At 44.2% G+C, this 21,190-nt stretch overlaps 1 protein-coding gene across 2 annotated transcripts in view; it reads right to left on the reverse strand.

The window, feature by feature from the left end:
- The window catches only part of LOC138248844 (uncharacterized), a 347,922-nt gene that overhangs the window by 100,415 nt on the left and 226,317 nt on the right, over window positions 1–21,190 (reverse strand). For both annotated transcript variants that reach the window (XM_069202796.1, XM_069202795.1), the window contains exon 9: window positions 15,330–15,425. In XM_069202796.1, coding sequence (XP_069058897.1) covers window positions 15,330–15,425 — 96 coding nt within the window. The remainder of the gene's footprint in view (window positions 1–15,329; window positions 15,426–21,190) is intronic.

A 21,190-nucleotide genomic window follows, 5' to 3' on the forward strand; every position in this document is an offset into this window, starting at 1 on the left:
GAATGACAATTCATGAAAAGTGTACTATGTCAACAAATAAAATTGCATATCTAATTTGGTCTAAAGATATTCAGCTTTTTTTTCTCTTGCTGCATAAAAATGGATTACAAGGTTGAAGTCCACATTGAGCCCCAAGGAGGCGGCACGGAAGAGGTGGCCTGTTTTCCTCGGCGGAGTCTCAGAAGCTGCTCATATGCATCGAATGCTGTGGGACACATTCTCAGAATGTTCTCTCTTTGGGCCTGCAGTGAACTTCATCACTAAAGCATTTATATCCGGTCACATGCTGGGGAGAATGATGTTAAGAGGGGCAGAGGGTAGGCAGCCAACCAATTTCTAGGATTGGAAGACAGTCCTAAAACAGCAGCAAGAGCATCAGTGTGACAAAAAGAAGGGGGACAGTGGAAGGGGAGAGGGAACTCAGAGTGAAGCCACTCCCTCTGAAGAGCAAACAACAAAAAAGGAAAAAGGAGAATAAGTACCATTAAGGGAAGGGAAGCAAGGGTTTAAAGTCAAGGTCGACGAGGATAATGTGATCCTTTCAAGAAAAACGGAAAAAAAAAATTGGCAAGGTTTTCCCTAAATTTGTTTCAAGAACTTGGTCAATGCAATTAGTTACAAAAATGTATGAGTAAATAGGGTTTCAAAGAATGGGTTAAAACAACTTTCTCAAAGTTTTTTTTTCTCAAAGATTTCATAAGCTCTCATTAAATGAGACCCTACCTGCCCCAATACCAGCCCACCCAGCTGATGGTTAGACCTATTCTTTGCTTCTTCTTGTGTACCCTGTGAGGTGATGGGTGGAACCTGGGCTATGTGCAATGGGGTGCAACTGGACTCACTGTCATCACTATGTTTATCATTTTTGCTTGTGTCTGGATGAAGGATGTCCAAGACCTTCTCCTCCCACGATGTGAACTCTGGGGGCGGAGGTGGGGACCCACCGCCAGTCTTGTTGATGGCAATCTGGTGCTGTGATGCCATGGAGAGCACCTTCCCCCGTAGGTTGTTCCACCTCTTCCTGATGTTCTTGCTTGTGCGTGGATGGTTGTTCACTGAGTTGACCCTGCTGACGATCCTCCACCTTAACCCCATTTTCCTGGCTACGGATGTTTGCTGGACCTGTGGTCCTCACAGTTGTGGCTCTACACTGACAATTTCATCGACCATGACCCTCAGCTCTTCATCTGTGAACCATGGGTGTTTTTGATGGGACATGGTGGTTGTGTAGTGGTTTGGGGAGGGGGAGGGTGTTGTGGGCAAGGGTGGAGTGTTTGGTGCTTGATGGGGTGTGTGGGGTTCTTAGTTGTGTGAGCTGGTTGGTTGTGATGTTTGTGTGCAGTAGTGATGTGTGTGTAGTGTTGATGGTGTAGCTGTGTGGTGTGTGCTGAGTGTGAAGTGTATATGTGCCTATGGTGTATGAGTGCTAAGTAATAGGTTTGTGGGTCCTCACTGTGTCTGTCGGTATTTTTTGTCACAAACGATTGTGGTTTGTGTGGGGGGGGTTGTTTTATAATGGTGTGTGTAGGTACATGTGATATGTGTATCAGGTGTGGTGTATTCAAACTGTCCAATTGTATGAGGCTGGCCTGGCTTATAGTGGGTAACTGATGGTACTTACACTGTGTCAGGCCCAGTTATCCCTTATTAGTAGATTAGTAGTGTTCTAGCAGCTTAGGCTGATAGAGGTAGCTATAGCAAAGCAGCTTAGGTTCAACTAGGAGATATGCAAAGCTCCTACTATACCACTTATATCATATAGCACTATATCATAAGAAAACACAATACTCAAGAGTTACTAAAAATAAAGCTCGTGAACCAATAATCCCTTTTGCCCGACAGTCGAGCTGATCAGCACCAGATCGAAAATTCACCAAAGAATGGTGCGAGAAATTACCTCGACATTGGCAAAGATGAGCCGAGAGAAGGTGAGGCAGTTTCACACAGACAAGGCATGGGGAGGTATGATCTGCGACTTCGGCCAGTGACTTCTACGAAGCTAAAGGATTTTGTGCTGACCTGAAGTCTTGTTTTTCTTTCACTGCTATGCTGAAACCTGTACAGTCTACTTGTTTTTTATGCACACCTATGTTTATGTTTTATTTTCGTTTGTTGTTTTTCATTTGTTTGGGCAGAGGAGGAAGGTTATGTCAGGATGGGACATCCCATTATACCATGTGAAGGAGGAGAATGTATATGTAGTACCCCGTCATGCGGGGGATCACGTGGTATGAAGCATGATGTGGGGAGGGGACATAATAAAAGGACCAGGGGCCTGGACCTCATGGTCAGAAAGTGCTAGTTAACCGGAGTCGCCTCCATTTACTTTCCTGCCGGCGTGTACTATCTAAGGCATCACGAGCCCGACACAACAAAAGAATCGAGAATTCTCTGGAACCCTTATTTCTCTTGTATGTCTCAGATCATATCTTTATGATAGGATTGTGGCTTCTTTTAAATCCACACCAGAAATTTGCACTTTCCCCCTCTGGACTGTTGCTGCTCAAGGTCTCTTTCTTTTAGAAGATTTTTATTCTCAACTCGTTTTTAATTGCGGCCTCTATGGTCCTACCTGTAAGATATCTCTCCTCATGAAGACAAAGACTTGAGATATAATTTTTGGTCTCTCACGAAGCTGCAGTATCACCGGTCGTGCACAGATAACCCTCTTGAGTCGGACACAAGATTTTTTTTTTTTTAATACCAGGCTGCAGAACCTTATATTGTTACAAGAGGTTCCAAAGTATCTACTGCTGCTTCCTCTGTCTGGAAATACCACACAACCCCCTGAATGGCTCCTTTTGGTTCAAAGTTTTAGGGTACAAAAGTGAAAACTCAACCGTGTTTTTGTTTTGAGTGTGTCAGACCAGAAAATGTGTGTGACCTCAAAACATACATTTGTATAGTCACTTTTGCTAGTCTAAAGATGTTTGCTTTTTTTTCTGTTGGCTGAATTAATGGGTTATGGGGTGATAGTCTTTCTCAGATCTCTATGCTCTATTTGAAGCGGGTGAAGGCACCCTAATATTTATAGGTATTACCAGTACTTTTATTCTATACGCTGGCCAGCATGTTAACTGTTTATGTATAGCAGTGGTTCCCAACCTGTGGTCCGGGGACCCATGGGGGTCCACGAAGCCGCTTCAGGGGGGCCGCGACGGCTTAGAAAATGAAATAATATTAACAAATTAGGTCCCCAGCTTTCAGTAATGAATAAATGGGGGGTCCCCAGATTCCAATAATGATTCAGTGATAAAATGAATATGGAGAAACAACCATTCACACGCATCCAAACATAACAGGCTTAAAGCATGTGCGTCAACAGGACACACCAGAGGGAAGTCTCACAGACTGGGTGAAAGAGGTAACAATGAGTCTCACTGTAGATGGGGGGAACAATAAAAGATTTTGTGTTTGTAAAGCACAACAGGGCTGAGAGCTGACCCCGCTCAGGTTCAGCAGCAACAGTGATGGAAGGGAAAGGGAGGGATGCACGTGCTGTAAGGAAGATCGGAGGAATGTTACCTGAACTGATCTCTCGGAGCTCACTCAGGTGGGGCACCAAACAGCATCTGAGGAGCTGTGTGCACCAATTTTGGTATGAGATTGTGATCGCCTGATTCAAAGACAGCCTGGAGCCTGCAAAATGTTCCTGATCTTTTTAGACTTCAGGCAGCCATCTTTGAAAATTTGAAAAAATAAAAAAATAGAAGGGTGAAGATGAAGAAGGACTCAGAGCAGGGGCTTTCCCTCTAAAAGAGCACAAAAACCTGAAAGGGAAGAAAGAGAAGAGCAGCCACACAGAAGGGAGAAGGGAAGGATAGAGATGTGGATAGGGTGAAAGGCTAGTGAGATCAATGTGATCCTTTTAGAAAAAAATTGAAAACAAATTTGACATGACATTCACTAAGTTGGTTTAGAAATCTTGGTAAATGCCATAAATCGTGAAAAATTATCAGCAAAAAGGTTTTGAAATGTGTTTAAAGAATGTTCTCAAAGTTGTTTCTATAAAGGATCACACACAGCCTCTCAAGCAATACAACTCTACCCACAGCACCACCAAGGACGATGCCAACCTGAGATAAAGGCACAAGCAGGAGACAAAGCACAACAGGCTCTGTAGGAAGCCTTCAAGATGTGAATAACAAGTTGAGGAACTATGCCATGGATCACTGCCAAAAAGAAAGATTTTGTGCACAAAGGCGAAACTGTGTTCCCGGTCATTCATTCAATTCACTGATTCATTCAAAGAAAGTAAATCCATTAAGCCAAAATGTCAATCATAATTAAATAACACTACAGTATAAATTAAAGAGAAAGGATACTCTCTTTGTAAATTAAAATGTAAAATTTAGCAAAATGCACTGAATAACAAATGCCGGATGGAGTTTTAGATGTATATTAATCCCTATTAAAGTGGATTGTGCTTTGCTTCAAATACTATTTAAATCTACTCCTGGCTTAAGCACGGTGTACACAACAAGAATGACCTATTAACAGGGGCTCAAATGTTATTCTGGAACCAATAAGTGAATCAAGATTTCTAAGCAATCACCTGGCATACAGTATGAAGCATTCTTACCCTTTATGTATACACTGAACACATTTTGACACTTCACTGGCAGAAAATCAGCAGTTTCACGTGGAGGAAAGAGACTCTTGTGATGGAGAATTACTATTTTCCTTCTAATAGCATTTGTACATGGAAAGGAAAATGTCACTTACCCAGTGTACATCTGTTCGTGGCATTAGTCGCTGCAGATTCACATGCTGTGCATAGTCCGCCGTCTGGTGTTGGGTCAGAGTGTTACAAGTTGTTTTTCTTCTAAGAAATCTTTTCGAGTCACGAGACCGAGGGACTCCTCCTCTTTGTTTCCATTGCGCATGGGCGTCGACTCCATCTTAGATTGTTTTCCCGCAGAGGGTGAGGTAGGAGTTGTGTATGTTAGTAATAGTGCCCATGCAATGGAATGAATAAGTATGTACAAAATAAAGGTTAAGGTAATATATTTACAAATGTACAAATGTTGAATATTACTTCCAAACGGCTACAGGCTCCCGGGGAGGCGGGTGGGCATATGTGAATCTGCAGAACCTAATGCCACGAACAGATGTACACTGGGTAAGTGACATTTTCCGTTCGGTGGCATGTGTAGCTGCAGATACACATGCTGTGCATAGACTAGTAAGCAGTTATCTCCCCAAAAGCGGTGGTTCAGCCTGTAGGAGTGGAAGTAGTTTGAAATAAAGTTCTTAGTACGGCTTGACCTACTGTGGCTTGTTGTGCGGATAGTACGTCTACACAGTAGTGCTTAGTAAATGTGTGAGGCGTAGACCATGTGGCTGCCTTACATATTTCGTTCATTGGAATATTTCCTAGGAAGGCCATGGTAGCGCCTTTCTTTCTGGTTGAGTGTGCCTTTGGTGTAATGGGCAGCTCTCTCTTTGCTTTAAGGTAGCAGGTTTGGATACACTTAACTATCCATCTGGCTATACCCTGTTTTGATATTGGGTTTCCTGTATGAGGTTTTTGAAATGCAATAAACAGTTGTTTTGTTTTCCTAATTAGTTGTGTTCTGTCAATGTAGTACATTAGTGCTCTTCTGATGTCTAATGTATGTAGTGCCCTTTCAGCTACTGAGTCTGGCTGTGGAAAGAACACTGGTAGTTCTACTGTTTGATTTAAGTGGAACGGTGAAATAACTTTTGGTAAAAATTTAGGATTGGTTCTTAGAACTACCTTATTTTTGTGTATTTGAATAAAAGGTTCCTGTATAGTAAACGCCTGAATTTCGCTTACTCTTCTTAGAGATGTAATGGCAATGAGAAATGCAACCTTCCACGTTAAGAATTGCATTTCGCAAGAATGCATGGGTTCGAAAGGTGGACCCATGAGTCTTGTTAAGACGATGTTTAGGTTCCATGAAGGAACAGGTGGTGTTCTTGGTGGTATAATTCTCTTTAGGCCTTCCATAAACGCTTTAATGACAGGTATCCTAAATAGTGAAGTTGAATGGGTAATCTGCAGGTATGCAGATATTGCTGCGAGATGTATCTTTATGGAAGAGAAGGCCAGATTTGATTTCTGCAAATGTAGTAAGTATGCTACTACATCCTTTGGAGATGCATGTAATGGTTGAACTTGATTACTATGGCAGTAGCAAACAAATCTTTTCCATTTAGTTGCATAGCAGTGTCTAGTGGATGGCCTTCTAGCCTGTTTTATGACCTCCATACATTCTTGGGTGAGGTTTAAATGTCCGAATTCTAGGATTTCAGGAGCCAGATTGCTAGATTCAGCGATGCTGGGTTTGGATGCCTGATCTGTTGTTTGTGTTGTGTTAGCAGATCTGGCCTGGGTCAGCTTGACATGAGGTACTACCGACAGTTCTAGTAGTGTTGTGTACCAGGGTTGTCTTGCCCATGTTGGTGCTATTAGTATGAGTTTGAGTTTGTTTTGACTCAATTTGTTTACTAGATATGGAAGAAGAGGGAGAGGGGGAAAAGCATATGCAAATATCCCTGACCAATTTATCCATAGAGCATTGCCTTGAGACTGCCTGTGTGGGTACCTGGATGCGAAGTTTTGGCATTTTGCGTTCTCCTTTGTTGCAAATAGGTCTATTTGAGGTGTTCCCCAAATTTGGAAGTAAGTGTTTAGAATTTGGGGGTGAATCTCCCATTCGTGGACTTGTTGGTGATCTTGAGAGAGGTTGTCTGCTAGTTGATTTTGGATCCCTGGAATAAACTGTGCTATTAGGCGAATGTGGTTGTGAATTGCCCATTGCCATATCTTTTGTGCCAGGAGGCACAGCTGTGTTGAGTGTGTTCCCCCCTGTTTGTTTAGATAATACATTGTTGTCATGTTGTCTGTTTTGACAAGAATGTATTTGTGGGTTATGATGGGTTGAAATGCTTTCAACGCTAGGAATACTGCTAACAATTCGAGGTGATTTATATGCAGCTTCGTTTGATGTACGTCCCATTGTCCTTGGATGGTGTGTTGATTGAGGTGTGCTCCCCACCCTGTCATGGAAGCATCTGTTGTTATCACGTAATGTGGCACTGGGTCTTGGAAAGGCCGCCCTTTGTTTAAATTTATACTGTTCCACCATAGAAGCGAGATGTATGTTTGGCGGTCTATCAACACCAGATCTAGAAGGTGACCCTGTGCCTGTGACCATTGCGATGCTAGGCACTGTTGTAAGGGCCTCATGTGCAGTCTTGCGTTTGGGACAATGGCTATGCATGAAGACATCATGCCTAGGAGTTTTAATACCATCTTTGCATGTATTTTTTGTGTCGGATACATGGGTTGTATAACCTTGTAAAAATTTTGAACCCTTTGTGGACTTGGAGTGGCTATCCCCTTTGTTGTGTTGATTGTCGCTCCTAAGTATTGCTGTGTTTTGCACGGCCGAATGTGTGATTTTGCATAGTTGATGGAGAAACCGAGTTTGTAGAGGGTTTGTATGACATACTCTGTGTGGTGTGAACACTTTGTTAGGGAGTTGGTCTTGATTAGCCAATCGTCTAGGTAGGGGAACACGTGTATTTGCTGCCTTCTGATATGTGCAGCTACTACTGCTAGGCATTTTGTAAATACTCTTGGTGCGGTCGTTATACCGAACGGCAATACTTTGAATTGGTAATGTATTCCCTTGAATACGAACCTTAGATATTTCCTGTGCGAGGGATGTATCGGTATGTGGAAATACGCGTCCTTTAGATCTAAGGTTGTCATGTAGTCCTGTTGTTTTAGCAATGGTAATACGTCTTGTAGCGTGACCATGTGAAAGTGTTCCGATTTGATGTAGATGTTTAGTGTTCTGAGATCTAAGATTGGTCTCAGTGTTTTGTCTTTTTTTGGTATTAGAAAGTACAGTGAGTAAACTCCTGTGTTCCTTTGTGTACGTGGTACAACTTCTATTGCGTCCTTTTGCAGTAATGCCTGAACTTCTAATTCCAGAAGGTCTAAATGCTGTTTTGACATATTTTGTGTTTTTGGTGGGACATTTGGAGGGAGTTGGAGAAATTCTATGCAATAACCATGTTGGATAATTGCTAAGACCCAAGTGTCTGTTGTTATCTCCTCCCAAGAATTGTAGAACTGGCTTAGTCTTCCCCCCACTGGTGTTGTGTGAAGGGGTTGAGTGACTTGTGAGTCACTGTTTGGTTGTAGGGGTTTTGGGACTTTGAAATTTTCCCCGGTTTCTAGGGAATTGTCCCCCTCTGTACTGGCCCCGAAAGCCTCCCCTTTGGTACTGTCCCTGGTAGGTAGACGGTGTTGAATGTGAGGTACTGGCTTGTGTGGCTTGACCCCGAAACCCCCCTCTGAAGGTTGTTTTTCGAAAGGTGCCAAAAGTGCCTCTGCCTTGCGGGGAATAGAGTGCGCCCATGGCCTTGGCTGTGTCAGTGTCCTTTTTCAATTTCTCAATTGCCGTGTCCACTTCGGGTCCAAACAATTGTTGTTCGTTGAACGGCATATTGAGCACTGCCTGTTGAATCTCGGGTTTAAACCCGGATGTGCGCAACCATGCGTGCCTTCTTATGGTTACCGCGGTATTTATTGTTCTTGCAGCTGTATCCGCTGCATCCATAGAGGAGCGTATTTGGTTATTAGAGATATTTTGTCCCTCCTCAACCACTTGTTTTGCCCGTTTCTGTAAGTTTTTGGGTAGATGCTCGATGAGATGTTGCATCTCATCCCAATGGGCTCTGTCATATCGCGCTAGGAGCGCCTGAGAGTTCGCGATGCGCCACTGGTTTGCAGCTTGTACAGCAACCCTTTTTCCAGCTGCGTCGAACTTGCGTCTCTCTTTGTCCGGAGGTGGTGCGTCACCTGATGTGTGCGAGTTGGCTCTCTTGCGAGCTGCCCCTACTACAACTGAATCTGGTGGCAGTTGTGATGTGATAAAAGCAGGGTCCGTGGGTGGTGCTTTATATTTTTTCTCCACCCTTGGAGTTATCGCTCTGCTTTTGACAGGTTCTTTAAAGATCTGTTTTGCGTGCCTTAGCATTCCCGGGAGCATAGGCAGGCTTTGGTAGGTGCTGTGGGTGGAGGAGAGGGTGTTGAAAAGGAAGTAATCCTCTACAGGTTCTGAGTGTAACGACACGTTATGGAACTCTGCTGCCCTAGCTACCACCTGTGCATACGCTGTGCTGTCCTCAGGTGGTGAGGGCTTGGTAGGGTACGACTCAGGACTATTGTCTGATACTGGGGCGTCATATAGGTCCCAAGCGTCCTGGTCATCTTGGCTCATGGTGGTATGAGCTGGTGAATGTGACGGAGTTTGTGCCGGTGATGTATGAGTTACAGGTGGAGGAGAGGGTGGTGGAGTTACTTTCTTCACCACTTTTGCCTGTGGTGTTTGTTCTTGTGTTTGGAACTCGAGTCTCCTTTTCCTCCTGATTGGGGGAAGAGTGCTGATCTTCCCTGTCCCACTCTGTATGAAGATCCGCTTCTGGGTGTGGTCTACGTCAGTGGTTTGTAACTCTTCTTCAAATCTGTGATTGCGCATTTGAGAGGACAGTGATTGTTCCTCTGAATACGAGCTGGCAGTCGGTTCGGTTGCTGGGCGTTTTGGCACCGAAACTGTGTCTTTGCTTGTTTTCGGCTCCGAGGAGAATTTTCTCTTTTTTGGAATCGAGCTTTCTCGGCGTCGATCATCCTCGGTGCCGCTGTGTCTGCGTCGAGCAGCTTCGGTTTCGCTGTCTCGGCGTCGACCCTTTTCGGCAGCACTTTCTCGGTCCCGAGATTGCTGCGTGCCTGTGTCTCGACCCAAGTCGGACGATCTCTGCACCATTTTGCCCTTTTTCGGTGCCGATGGACGGTCACCTACTTTATGGGTTGAGCCATGGCCTGTTGGCAGTGGCGTCCCCTGGGCCTTGTCTGTTTTCCCGTGTGGTGCTTGTTTCGACGTCTTACTCACGGTTTCTTCGACGTCGAATTCCTCCGAGTCCGATTCCTGGATGGAGAAGGCTTCCTCTTCTTCTCCTTGTTCCTCGAACCCTCGGTGTCCCGTCGGCGTGGACGCCATCTGCAACCTTCTAGCTCTTCGGTCACGGAGCGTCTTTCGGGACCGAAACGCACGACAGGCCTCACACGTTTCTTCCTTGTGCTCGGGCGACAGGGACAAGTTACAGACCAAATGTTGGTCTGTATATGGATATTTATTGTGGCATTTAGGACAGAATCGGAACGGGGTCCGTTGCATCAGCCTCGATGTTATACGCGGTCGGGCCGACCAGGCCCCGACGGGGGATCGAAATTACCCCGAAGGGCTTCCGGAGCTCTTCACGATTCGGTGTCGATTCTTTCTAACCCGATACCGAACGAAACAATACCGACGTAGTTTTCCGAAGTTCTGACTATTTTTCCGTCCCGAAACACGGAGCGAAAAGGAACACGTCCGAACCCGATGGCGGAAAAAAACAATCTAAGATGGAGTCGACGCCCATGCGCAATGGAAACAAAGAGGAGGAGTCCCTCGGTCCCGTGACTCGAAAAGACTTCTTCGAAGAAAAACAACTTGTAACACTCCGACCCAACACCAGACGGCGGACTATGCACAGCATGTGTATCTGCAGCTACACATGCCACCGAACAGAAAGATACAATTTTGAGATTTAGACTAATGAAAAAAGAAAGAATAAACATGGACAGCACCTAACCCTTCATCATGGATCCCATTTACTCCTGATGGCCCAGTGCGCCTGGCGTAAAGCTGATTAACAACACTTTCAAGGAACTCAGGTTATTTTGATCGTTACATCTCTATGTTTGGTTGTATCTTGTAGGGGACGTAGTTAATGCACAAGCCGCTAAACTTACACATGTTATTATCCCAGGCTCTACTTTAGCCCAAGATCTAAGGATTCCAGGAAGTCTTTTAGAAGTTGGTGGATGTGAGGCAACCAGCAATAAACAACAGGGTCACTACATCTACCCATGCTATTATCTAATGTTTACTTTAGCACCAGTAGGAAGCTTTCAGGATCTTAGAGGGTCTTTTAAACATTGGCTGGTGTAGGGCAACCACGAAAAAATGGCAGATGCCCCGTCCGGCACCATGAGGTTTTCTTATCTTAGTAAGACGCTGGGAACCACAGGGTTTCTGCTAGCAGAGCTTCAGCTGATGCGGCCTGTGGAAACAATTGTTTTTAATAATGCATTGCTTACCTCTAGTGTGTGTGTGTTTTTACAAACAAAACTATGATATGGACACATTCATTTATCCGGATTTTTGCAAGAATGGTGTTGCTTTCTCTATTCATCTCAAGGGTTTATAATTTGGTAAGATACATACTATTCACCAATAGTTCATATGAAATTATACGAAAATTCTATCAACCGGAGGCTCGGATTATGCATTTCTTTCATTTTATTCGCCTCAGCAGCCCATAGAAAACAACCAGTATAACACTTAGCAAAAGACTACATATCCCATGAGTCTTTCTGAGTTCAACACAGCGGCCAGTAACAAAAGAGGGAGCCATTTCCAATCATCCACCAAGGAAAAGCACTTCTTCCTTCACTGCTCACCTGCCACTTAAGTGCTTTTCCTTCCTAAATGATTTAAAAGGTGATGATTAAAAGTAATTAGTAATAACGCTGTTTGGTGTTGTTTAATTAAAGATTTTCCATTGCGGGTTGTTTCCCTAACAATCACACTCTTCCACAGAACATTTTCTCCTCAGATCTATTGTTGGGGGCGTATGGTTAATCCCGTGACCCCTGGGGGTAGTGCCGCATGCTCATAACCAGGACGCGGGGGAGGAAGCAGCTGCAGGCCCGCTGTAGACGAAATAAACAAAACCAGGACCGTGGTGTGGTATCAGCACCACCACGGGCGTGTGGTGATCATTCAGCATCAGTAGACGACGCACGGTGCTCGCTTAGGTCGGGGTGCTGTCACCTCAGCACGTCTTGTCTCCTCCTTCCGTTAGGCCGCGAAGGGAAGACCATTATCTCAACGAGTGCGCATGGCGAATCCCCAGCAAATCTAGCCTTTTGCAGCTCCAGCGTAAGTCGTTGCGACTGAGGAACTTATCTCACCTGAAGCCTGTGATCGTTAGAGGGCTTTCTTCCACTGCAGCCTCCTTCAATCAATAAACACTAATACCGGAAACAGACATTCCTATAAACAAGCATTCTTAACTGCAAGCTGTGTTGTCTTCTTTAGAAAGGCATCTTACATCTCCAAGGCCACGATAATATATTGATAGCACATGAACTACAGCGGCAGGTAGAAACAATAACTACATAGAGTCATTGGAAGAAGAGCAGATGCTTATCCCCATCCTTGAGGCGCTAGTGGACACTATTAATGCCTCTCTACAGAAAGCAATTTCTTCAGCCTTGGAGCCCATGAGTAGGCAAACCTTTGAACTAACAACCAGACATAGACTTTTAACCCCTGGCAGGGAAGAACAGGGGTCCTCGCCTCCAGGTGACACTTGGGGCACCCTTAGGGAAAAAGGTTCTTATAAACCCACCACCAAGGTTAGGGCTCGTTCGTCACCTTCCCACACATTGGAAAGATTGCACAAAAGCTTCTTGAAAAGGCGCTTAGACCTTAATACTCATGATGTTGAGCCCCACCCTGGGAATACGCTCAATAAGGATATCTACTCCCCACGTGGAAGGGATGCAGATGCCGGGGACGATTCCGATATTCTGGATGGGGATTCAGCTCAACAATCTGGTCCCAGCAGACCGTAGAGGCTAGACGGAGACTTCAATGCCCTACGGTGAATGAGAAGAGTGATGATACCCCTCAAGATTCAGAGGGACCTCCGGACAGGTTAGATCCAGAGGATATAAACCACCCCTGCTCTGTGGACTGGGTCCCAACAGCTAGTGTAGCAAGAGATGTCGGAAACCGCATTCATAAACCTATGAACAAAGAGGCTTTGGGAAGACAGAGTAGAATGTCCTAGACCCTGGTTGGCTGGGAAAGGAGCCTGTACCCCTGAGATCGACAATAAAATGGATACCTTTATACTTTTATTACTAAATTCATCAAAGACCTGCAAAAGGGCCTAGATCATTCCTGGAAGTCCCGTCAGGGCGAATTACCTTGATATCTTGGGTCCCCTCACATAAAATTCTGGATATGACCGAAGAGGCCTACAAGACTAGCAATCTGATTGACCCTGTTATTCTCACTGCCTGAGCTCAACAAGCGCTCCGTTTCCTTGTAACACAAATTGTGTGTTATCTACTAAATGAAGACGATCGTTACCGATACAAATTGAACCCAAACTGGAAGAACTTACTACCATGGAGGCAGGACCATTGGCAGAAGGGAGTCTCTTTGGAGATCCTTCTATTAAATAGCTCACACAATTTGTGACCACTTTTTCTCCCTCATTAAAGTGCAACAGTCCATGAGCAGAGTAGGTAGAAAAAGATTTTTGGAGGAGGTGGAAGAGATAGGGGCACTCATCCAGCTGTGCCTACAATTCAACCCTCTGCAAACTCTACATGATACACTCCATGCAGTGGTAGGAACTAAAGAGGCTTGGGGGCTTTCTTCCCCTCCTGTGGTAATGGCAGGGGCCGCAGCAACGCAGGAGTCTTTCAGAGACCCAGCAGCATTTCAGGTGGCATTAACAGTAAGCAATAACCCCTTTATTCTACAAGAGGTGGATGGGAGGTGGTAACGATGGTTTGCCCACAACTTGGTACAGGTCACAGGAGATGTGTGGGTAGTCCAACCATTGGGGTTTGTATCTAGAATTCTAAGGGACACCTCACCTACTATTCCATCCCTGGGCCCTGGTATTTCTGCAGGAGGGACTGCTATATGCTTTTTAGCAAAAGGAGCAATAGTGCCTTCTTTTCTCCACCCCAGGGGTTTCCTCAGCAACATTTTTCTCATGAAGAAAAAGGACGCATGGTATCGTCCCGTGATCACTTTGAAAGACTTCAACAAGTGGGTGGCAACGTCACTTCAAAATGGAGGCTCAGGGATATCCTTCTCCAAAATGACTGGCTGGTGAGGCTAGACATGAAGGATGCTTATTTCACCATTCCATTACCGCACCCCCACAAGCACTTCTTGATATTCGAATGGAAAGGACAAGTCTTCGGGTTCGTTTGTCTTCAGTTCAGTCTTTCCTTCACACCGCGGTGATTCACCAAGGTACTTTGGCAGGTCATAGAATGGTTGTGTGCCGGGGCATCAGACTTATTGTCTACCTTGATGACATTCTTTTAATGCACCAACATCAGAACATCTTTCTGCCTCAAATTCAGTTGGCAATGCCCCTCTTCGTGGACCTCAGTTTATTGTCAACGTCCAGAAGTCAGCGTAAACACCCATCCAGAAATTGATTTTTTTGGGGTGCGAGATAGACACCATTCACCAGAGACTGCCTCAGCAAAAGATGCTCCCCATGTGCAGGCAGTTATGCAAAATGCTTTCGGAAGAGAGGATCTCCCGCCCTGACTTCTGGCCAGAATTGTAGGGTTTTTATCGTCTTCTATCCAGGTCACCTTCCTGGGTCCATTGCACTACAGAGCTCTTCAAGGCCTGAAAGCGATGCAGCTCAGGAGGGGTTTGACGTATGCTCAGGAAGTGAGCCTCTGTCAGGAGGCGCGAACGGAGATCCGATGGCGGCTCGACCACATGCAGGGCTGCGTTGGTACAGGCATCTTTGGCATGACCCCAGATCTTATCATCGAGTTAGATGCAAGTCGACAGTGATGGGGAAGCCGCTGTGGGGATATTACCATAGGAGGTCCATGGTCAGGAATTAAAGAAACCCTACACATCAACTGTTTGGAACTTCTAGAGTGATCCTTTGCAGTGAAGAGCTAGGCACCAAACATGTCTCATGTTCAATTTTTCTGAAGATGGACAACACATCTGCAGTCCAGTACACAAATCGCCTAGACAGCACACGATCCAAGGCATTAGCAGACTTAGCTAGAGACATTTGGAAACACTGTCTCCAATACAAAATATCTGTGATAGCCGAGTACCTGCTGAGTCGAGTGAACCAGACAGCAGATTGGCATTCCAGACAACTGTTGGACTCAGCACGTGTAATTTGGACCCCACTCTGTTTCAGAGGATAATGCTCAAATGCTGTATGAATTCTCCACTCCCAGGGACAGAGTTATCAGTTGTGCTGTAGGTACAAAGGCACCAGGGCTCACAGCTGTCGAATTATAGATGGTTATACTGCTCAGAAAGGGATGGGAGCATTTTCTATTTTAGCAATAGGGCTCTTGGTCAAAGGGAAGATGGATTTGAATGCTGTATTTAACAGAAGTGAAGTGGTAGAATGGTAGTATCTATTGGAAATTAACATCTTACCAGTCAATAAAGTGTTTTGTTCTGTGGAATCCTTGGCATCATCACAATGTTGACTGAGCCTTTGGGATGGACCTTCTTCCAATTCCAAGTGTAATTCTATATTAAATCATAAAAAATAATGAGGATACAAACTCTGAAACACAAATGATCAAATATATAAAAAAGAAAAAAAGATTAAAAGTGCAGCCAAAATCACAGAACAAAGTGCCTAAAAAAGACAGATCCAATATCAAGTCCAGAAGTAATCATTTACCCCAAAACAGGAACCAGACGTTTGTGCAGAATGGGAAAAAACAGTAAGTAACAAAAAAAGGATAAAGTATTTAGAATGTTGCAGTCTTTTTTCACCAGAGATCTAAGTAGGAAGAAGAACAAGAAGAAAGATGGAAAAGAAGTGAAAATAAAACAGGAAAAGAGAAAATAGAAGAAGATGGGAGAGTGGGGAAAGGCTAAAGAGTAAGTTGGAGAGTAGGGATGAAACTGAGTGTGAGTGGGTATCCCACCAAACGCAACAAGCATTTGTTCAGCCTTGAGATCTAGTTTTAATGCAAGAAGGCACATAAACTGCATTTGTGCATGCCTCTGTCTGCACACTTTAGCACATTGAAGCGGATACTAGAGGTCACTCGTGAGCCAGGCTCACGTGCTTGAAGGCCCAGTACCACAAGCCATTCATAGACATTATTCCAGTCAGGCCCCATTCCCCCAAATCCCCTCTCTCGCCCAGGATACCAAATAATTATAAACCGAGCTGAACCTCTTGAATGTCTAGGTTTGATGGAAATGGAAGCAAACAATAGCAAAGAATAGCACAAAATGCCAAAAAAACTCAAATGTGTCTTTAGTTTTGGGAATGACAATTCATGAAAAGTGTACTATGTCAACAAATAAAATTGCATATCTAATTTGGTCTAAAGATATTTTGCTTTTTCTGTTGCTGCATAAATGTGGATTACAAGGGTGAAGTCCACATTGAGCCCCAAGAAGGTGGCACAGAAGAGGTGGCCTGTTTCCCTCGGCGGAGTCTCAGAAGCTGCTCATATGCATCGAATGGGACACATTCTCAGAATGATCTCTCCTTGGGCATGCAGTGAACTTCATCACTAAAGCATTTATATCCGGTCACATGGTGAAGAGAATGATGTTAAGAGGGGCTGAGGGTAGGCAGCAACCCAATTTCCAGGATTGGAAGAGAGTCCTAAAACAGCATCAAGAGCATCAGTGTGAAAAAAAGAAGGGGAACAGTGGAAGGGGAGAGGGAACTCAGAGTGAAGCCACTCACTCTGAAGAGCAAGCAACAAAAAAGGAAACCAGAGAATAACTACCATTAAGGGAAGGGAAGCAAGGGTTTAAAGTCAAGGTCGACCAGGATAATGTGATCCTTTCAAGAAAAACTGAAAACAAAATTTGGCAAGGTATTCCCTAAATTTGTTTCAAGAACTTGGTCAATGCAATTAGTTACAAAAATGTATGAGTAAATAGGGTTTCAAAGAATGGGTTAAAACAACTTTCTCGAAGTTTTTTTTTCTCAAAGATCTTATAAGCTCTCATTAAATGAGACACTACCTGCCCAGATACCAGCCCACCCAGCTGATGGTTCGACCTATTCTTTGCTTCTTCTTGTGTACCCTGTGAGGTGATGGGTGGAACCTGGGCTATGTGCAATGGGGTACAACTGGACTCACTGTCATCACTATGTTTATCATTTTTGCTTGTGTCTGGATGAAGGATGTCCAAGACCTTCTCCTCCCACGATGTGAACTCTGGGGGCGGAGGTGGGGACCCACCGTCAGTCTTGTTGATGGCAATCTGGTGTTGTGATGCCATGGAGAGCACCTTCCCCCGTAGGTTGTTCCACCTCTTCCTGATGTTCTCGCTTGTGCGTGGATGGTTGTTCACTGAGTTGACCCTGCTGACGATCCTCCACCTTAACCCCATTTTCCTGGCTACGGATGTTTGCTGGACCTGTGGTCCTCACAGTTGTGGCTCTACACTGACAATTTCATCGACCATGACCCTCAACTCTTCATCTGTGAACCATGGGTGTTTTTGATGGGACATGGTGGTTGTGTAGTGGTTTGGGGGAGGGGGAGGGTGTTGTGGGCAAGGGTGGAGTGTTTGGTGCCTGATGGGGTGTGTGGGGTTCTTAGTTGTGTGAGCTGGTTGGTTGTGATGTTTGTGTGCAGTAGTGATGTGTGTGTAGTGTTGATGGTGTAGCTGTGTGGTGTGTGCTGAGTGTGAAGTGTATATGTGCCTATGGTGTATGAGTGCTAAGTGATAGGTTTGTGGGTCCTCACTGTGTCTGTCTGTAGTTTTTGTCACAAACAATTGTGGTTTGTGTGGGGGGGGGTTGTTTTATAATGGTGTGTGTAGGTACATGTGATGTGTGTATGTGTATCAGGTGTGGTGTATTCAAACTGTCCAATTGTATGAGGCTGGCCTGGCTTATAGTGGGTAACTGATGGTATTTACACCGTGTGTCAGGTCCAGTTATCCCTTATTAGTAGATTAGTACTGTTCTAGCAGCTTAGGCTTATTGAGGTAGCTATAGCAGAGCAGCTTAGGCTCAACTAGGATACATGCAAAGCTCCTACTATACCACTTATATCATATAGCACTATATCATAAGAAAACACAATACTCAGAGTTACTAAAAATAAACGTGTGAACCATCTTCCCTTTTGCCCGGCAGTCCAGCTGATCAGCACCAGATCGTAAATTCACCAAAGAACGGTGCGAGAAATTACCTCCACATTGGCAAAGATGAGCCGAAAGAAGGTGAGGCAGTTTCACACAGACAAGGCATGGGGAGGTATGATCTGCGACTTCGGCCAGTGACTTCTACGAAGCTAAAAGATTTTGTGCTGACCTGAAGTCTTGTTTTTCTTTCACTGCTATGCTGAAACCTGTACAGTCTACTTGTTTTCTATGCACACCTATGTTTATGTTTTATTTTCGTTTGTTGTTTTTCTTGTTTGGGTAGAGGAGGAAGGTTGTGTCAGGATGGGACCATGTGAAGGAGGGGAATTTATATGTAGTACCCCGTCATGCGGGGGATCACGTGGTATGAAGCATGATGTGGGGAGGGGACACAATAAAAGGACCAGGGGCCTGGACCTCATGGTCAGAAAGTGCTAGTAACCGGAGTCGCCTCCATTTACTTTCCTGCCGGCGTGTACTATCTAAGGCCTCACGAGCCCGACACAACAAAAGAATCGAGAATTCTCTGGAACCCTTATTTCTCTTGTATGTCTCAGATCATATCTTTATGATAGGATTGTGGCTTCTTTTAAATCCACACCAGAAATTTGCACTTTCCCCCCCCTCTGGACTGTTGCTGCTCAAGGTCTCTTTCTTTTGGAAGATTTTTATTCTCAACTCATTTTTAATTGCGGCCTCTATGGTCTTAACTTTAAGATATCTCTCCTCATGAAGACAAAGACTTGAGATATAATTTTTGGTCTCTCACGAAGGTGCAGTATCACCGGTCGTGCACAGATAACCCTCTTGAGTCAGACACAAGCTTTTTTTTTTTTTTATACCAGGCTGCAGAACCTTAGGTTGTTACAAGAGGTTCCAAAGTATCGACTGTTGCTTCCTCTATCTGGAAATACCACACAACCCCCTGAAGGGCTCCCTTTTGTTCAAAGTTTTAGGGCACAAAAGTGAAAACTCAACTGTGTTTTTGTTTTGAGCGTGTCAGACCAGAAAATGTGTGTGACCTCAAAACATACATTTGCATAGTCACTTTTGCTAGTCTAAAGATTTTTTTTTTTTTTCTGTTGGCTGAATTAATGGGTTATGGGGATGATAGTCTTTCTCGGATCTCTGTGCTCTATTCGAAGCGGGTGAAGACACCCTAATATTTATAGGTATTACCAGTACTTTTATTCTGGCCAGCATGTGAACTGTTTATGTATAGCAGTGGTTCCCAACCTTTGGTGCGGGGACCCCTGGGGGTCCACAAAGCCTCTTCAGGGGGTCCGCGACTGCTTAGAAAATGAAGTAATATTAACAGATTAGGCCCCCAGCTTTCAGTAATGAATCAATGGGGGGTCCCCAGATTCCAATAATGATTCAGTGATAAAATGAATAAAGAGATACAATCATTCACACGCAACCAAACATAACAGGCTTAAAGCATGTGCGTCAACAGGACACACCAGAGGGAGGTCCCACAGACTGGGTGAAAGAGGTAGCAATGAGTCTCACTATAGATGCGGGGAATAATGAAAGATTTTGTGTTTGTAAAGCACAACAGGGCTGAGAGCTGACCCCGCTCAGTTTCAGCAGCAACAGTGATGGAAGGTAAAGGGAGGGATGCATGTGCTGTAAGGAAGATCAGAGGCATGTTACCTGAACTGATCTCTCGGAGCTCACTCAGGTGGGGCACCAAGCAGCACCTGAGCAGCTGTGTGCACGAATTTTGGTTTGAGATTGTGATCGCCTGACTCCAAGACAGCCTGGAGCCTTGCAAAATGTTGCTGATCTTTTTAGACTTCAGGCAGCCATCTTTGAAAATTTGAAAAAATAAAAAAATAGAAGGGTGAAGATGAAGAAGGACTCAGAGCGGGGCTTTCCCTCTGAAGGTCAAAAAAAAAAAAAAGTGAAGAAAGAGAAGAGCAGCCACACAGAAGGGAGAAGGGAAGGATAAAGATGTGGATAGGGTGAAAGGTTAGTGAGATCAATGTGATCCTTTGAGAAACAAATTGAAAACAAATTTGAGATGACATTCACTAAGTTGGTTTAGAAATCTTGGTAAATGCCATAAATCGTGAAAAATTATCAGCAAAAAGGTTTTAAAATGTGTTTAAAGAATGTTCTGAAAGTTGTTTCTATAAAGGATCACACACAGCCTTTCAAGCAATAAGACTCTACCCACAGCACCACCAAGGACGATGCAAACCTGAGATAAAGGCGCAAAGCAGGAGACAAAGCCAGGATCCCCCCGACCAGCACAACAGGCTCAGCAAGAAGCCTTCAAAGTGTGAATAACAATTTGAGGAACTATGCCATGGCTCACTGCCAAAAAGAAAGATTTTGTGCACAAAGGCGAAACTGTGTTCCCAGTCATTCATTCAATTCACTGATTCAGTCAAAGAAAGTAAATCCATTAAGCCATACAAAATGTCAATCATAACTAAATAACACTACAGTATAAATTAAAGAGAAAGGATACTCTCCTTGTAAATTAAAATGTAAAATTTAGCAAAATACACTGAATAACAAATGCCGGATGGAGTTTTAGATGTATATTAATCCCTATTAAAGTGGATGGCGCTTTGCTTCAAATACTATTTAAATCTACTCCTGGCTTAAGCACGGTGTACACAACAAGAACCACCTATTAACAGGGGTTCAAATCTTATTGTGGAACCAATAAGTGATTCAAGATTTCAAAGCAATCACCTGGCATACAGTATGAAGCATTCTTACCCTTTAGGTATACACTGAACACATTTTGACACTTCACTGGCAGAAAATCAGCAGTTTCATGTGGAGGAAAGAGACTCTTCTGATGGAGAATTACTATTTTCCTTCTAATAGCATTTATACATGGAAAAGAAAGATACAATTTTGAGATTTAGACCAAAGAAAGAATAAACAGGGACGGAACCAAACCCTTCATCATGTATCCCATTTACTCCTGATGGCCCAGTGCGCCTGGCGTAAAGCTGATTAACAACACTTTCAAGGAACTCAGGTTATTTTGATCGTGACACCTCTATGTTTGGTTGTATCTTATAGGGGACGTAGTTAATGCACAAGCCGCTAAAGTTACACATGTTATTATCTCAGGCTCTACTTTAGCCTAAGATCTAAGAATTCCAGGAAATCTTTTTGAAGTTGGTGGATGTGAG

Source organism: Pleurodeles waltl, chromosome 8, assembly GCF_031143425.1.
Source record: "Pleurodeles waltl isolate 20211129_DDA chromosome 8, aPleWal1.hap1.20221129, whole genome shotgun sequence".
Taxonomy (NCBI): domain Eukaryota; kingdom Metazoa; phylum Chordata; class Amphibia; order Caudata; family Salamandridae; genus Pleurodeles; species Pleurodeles waltl.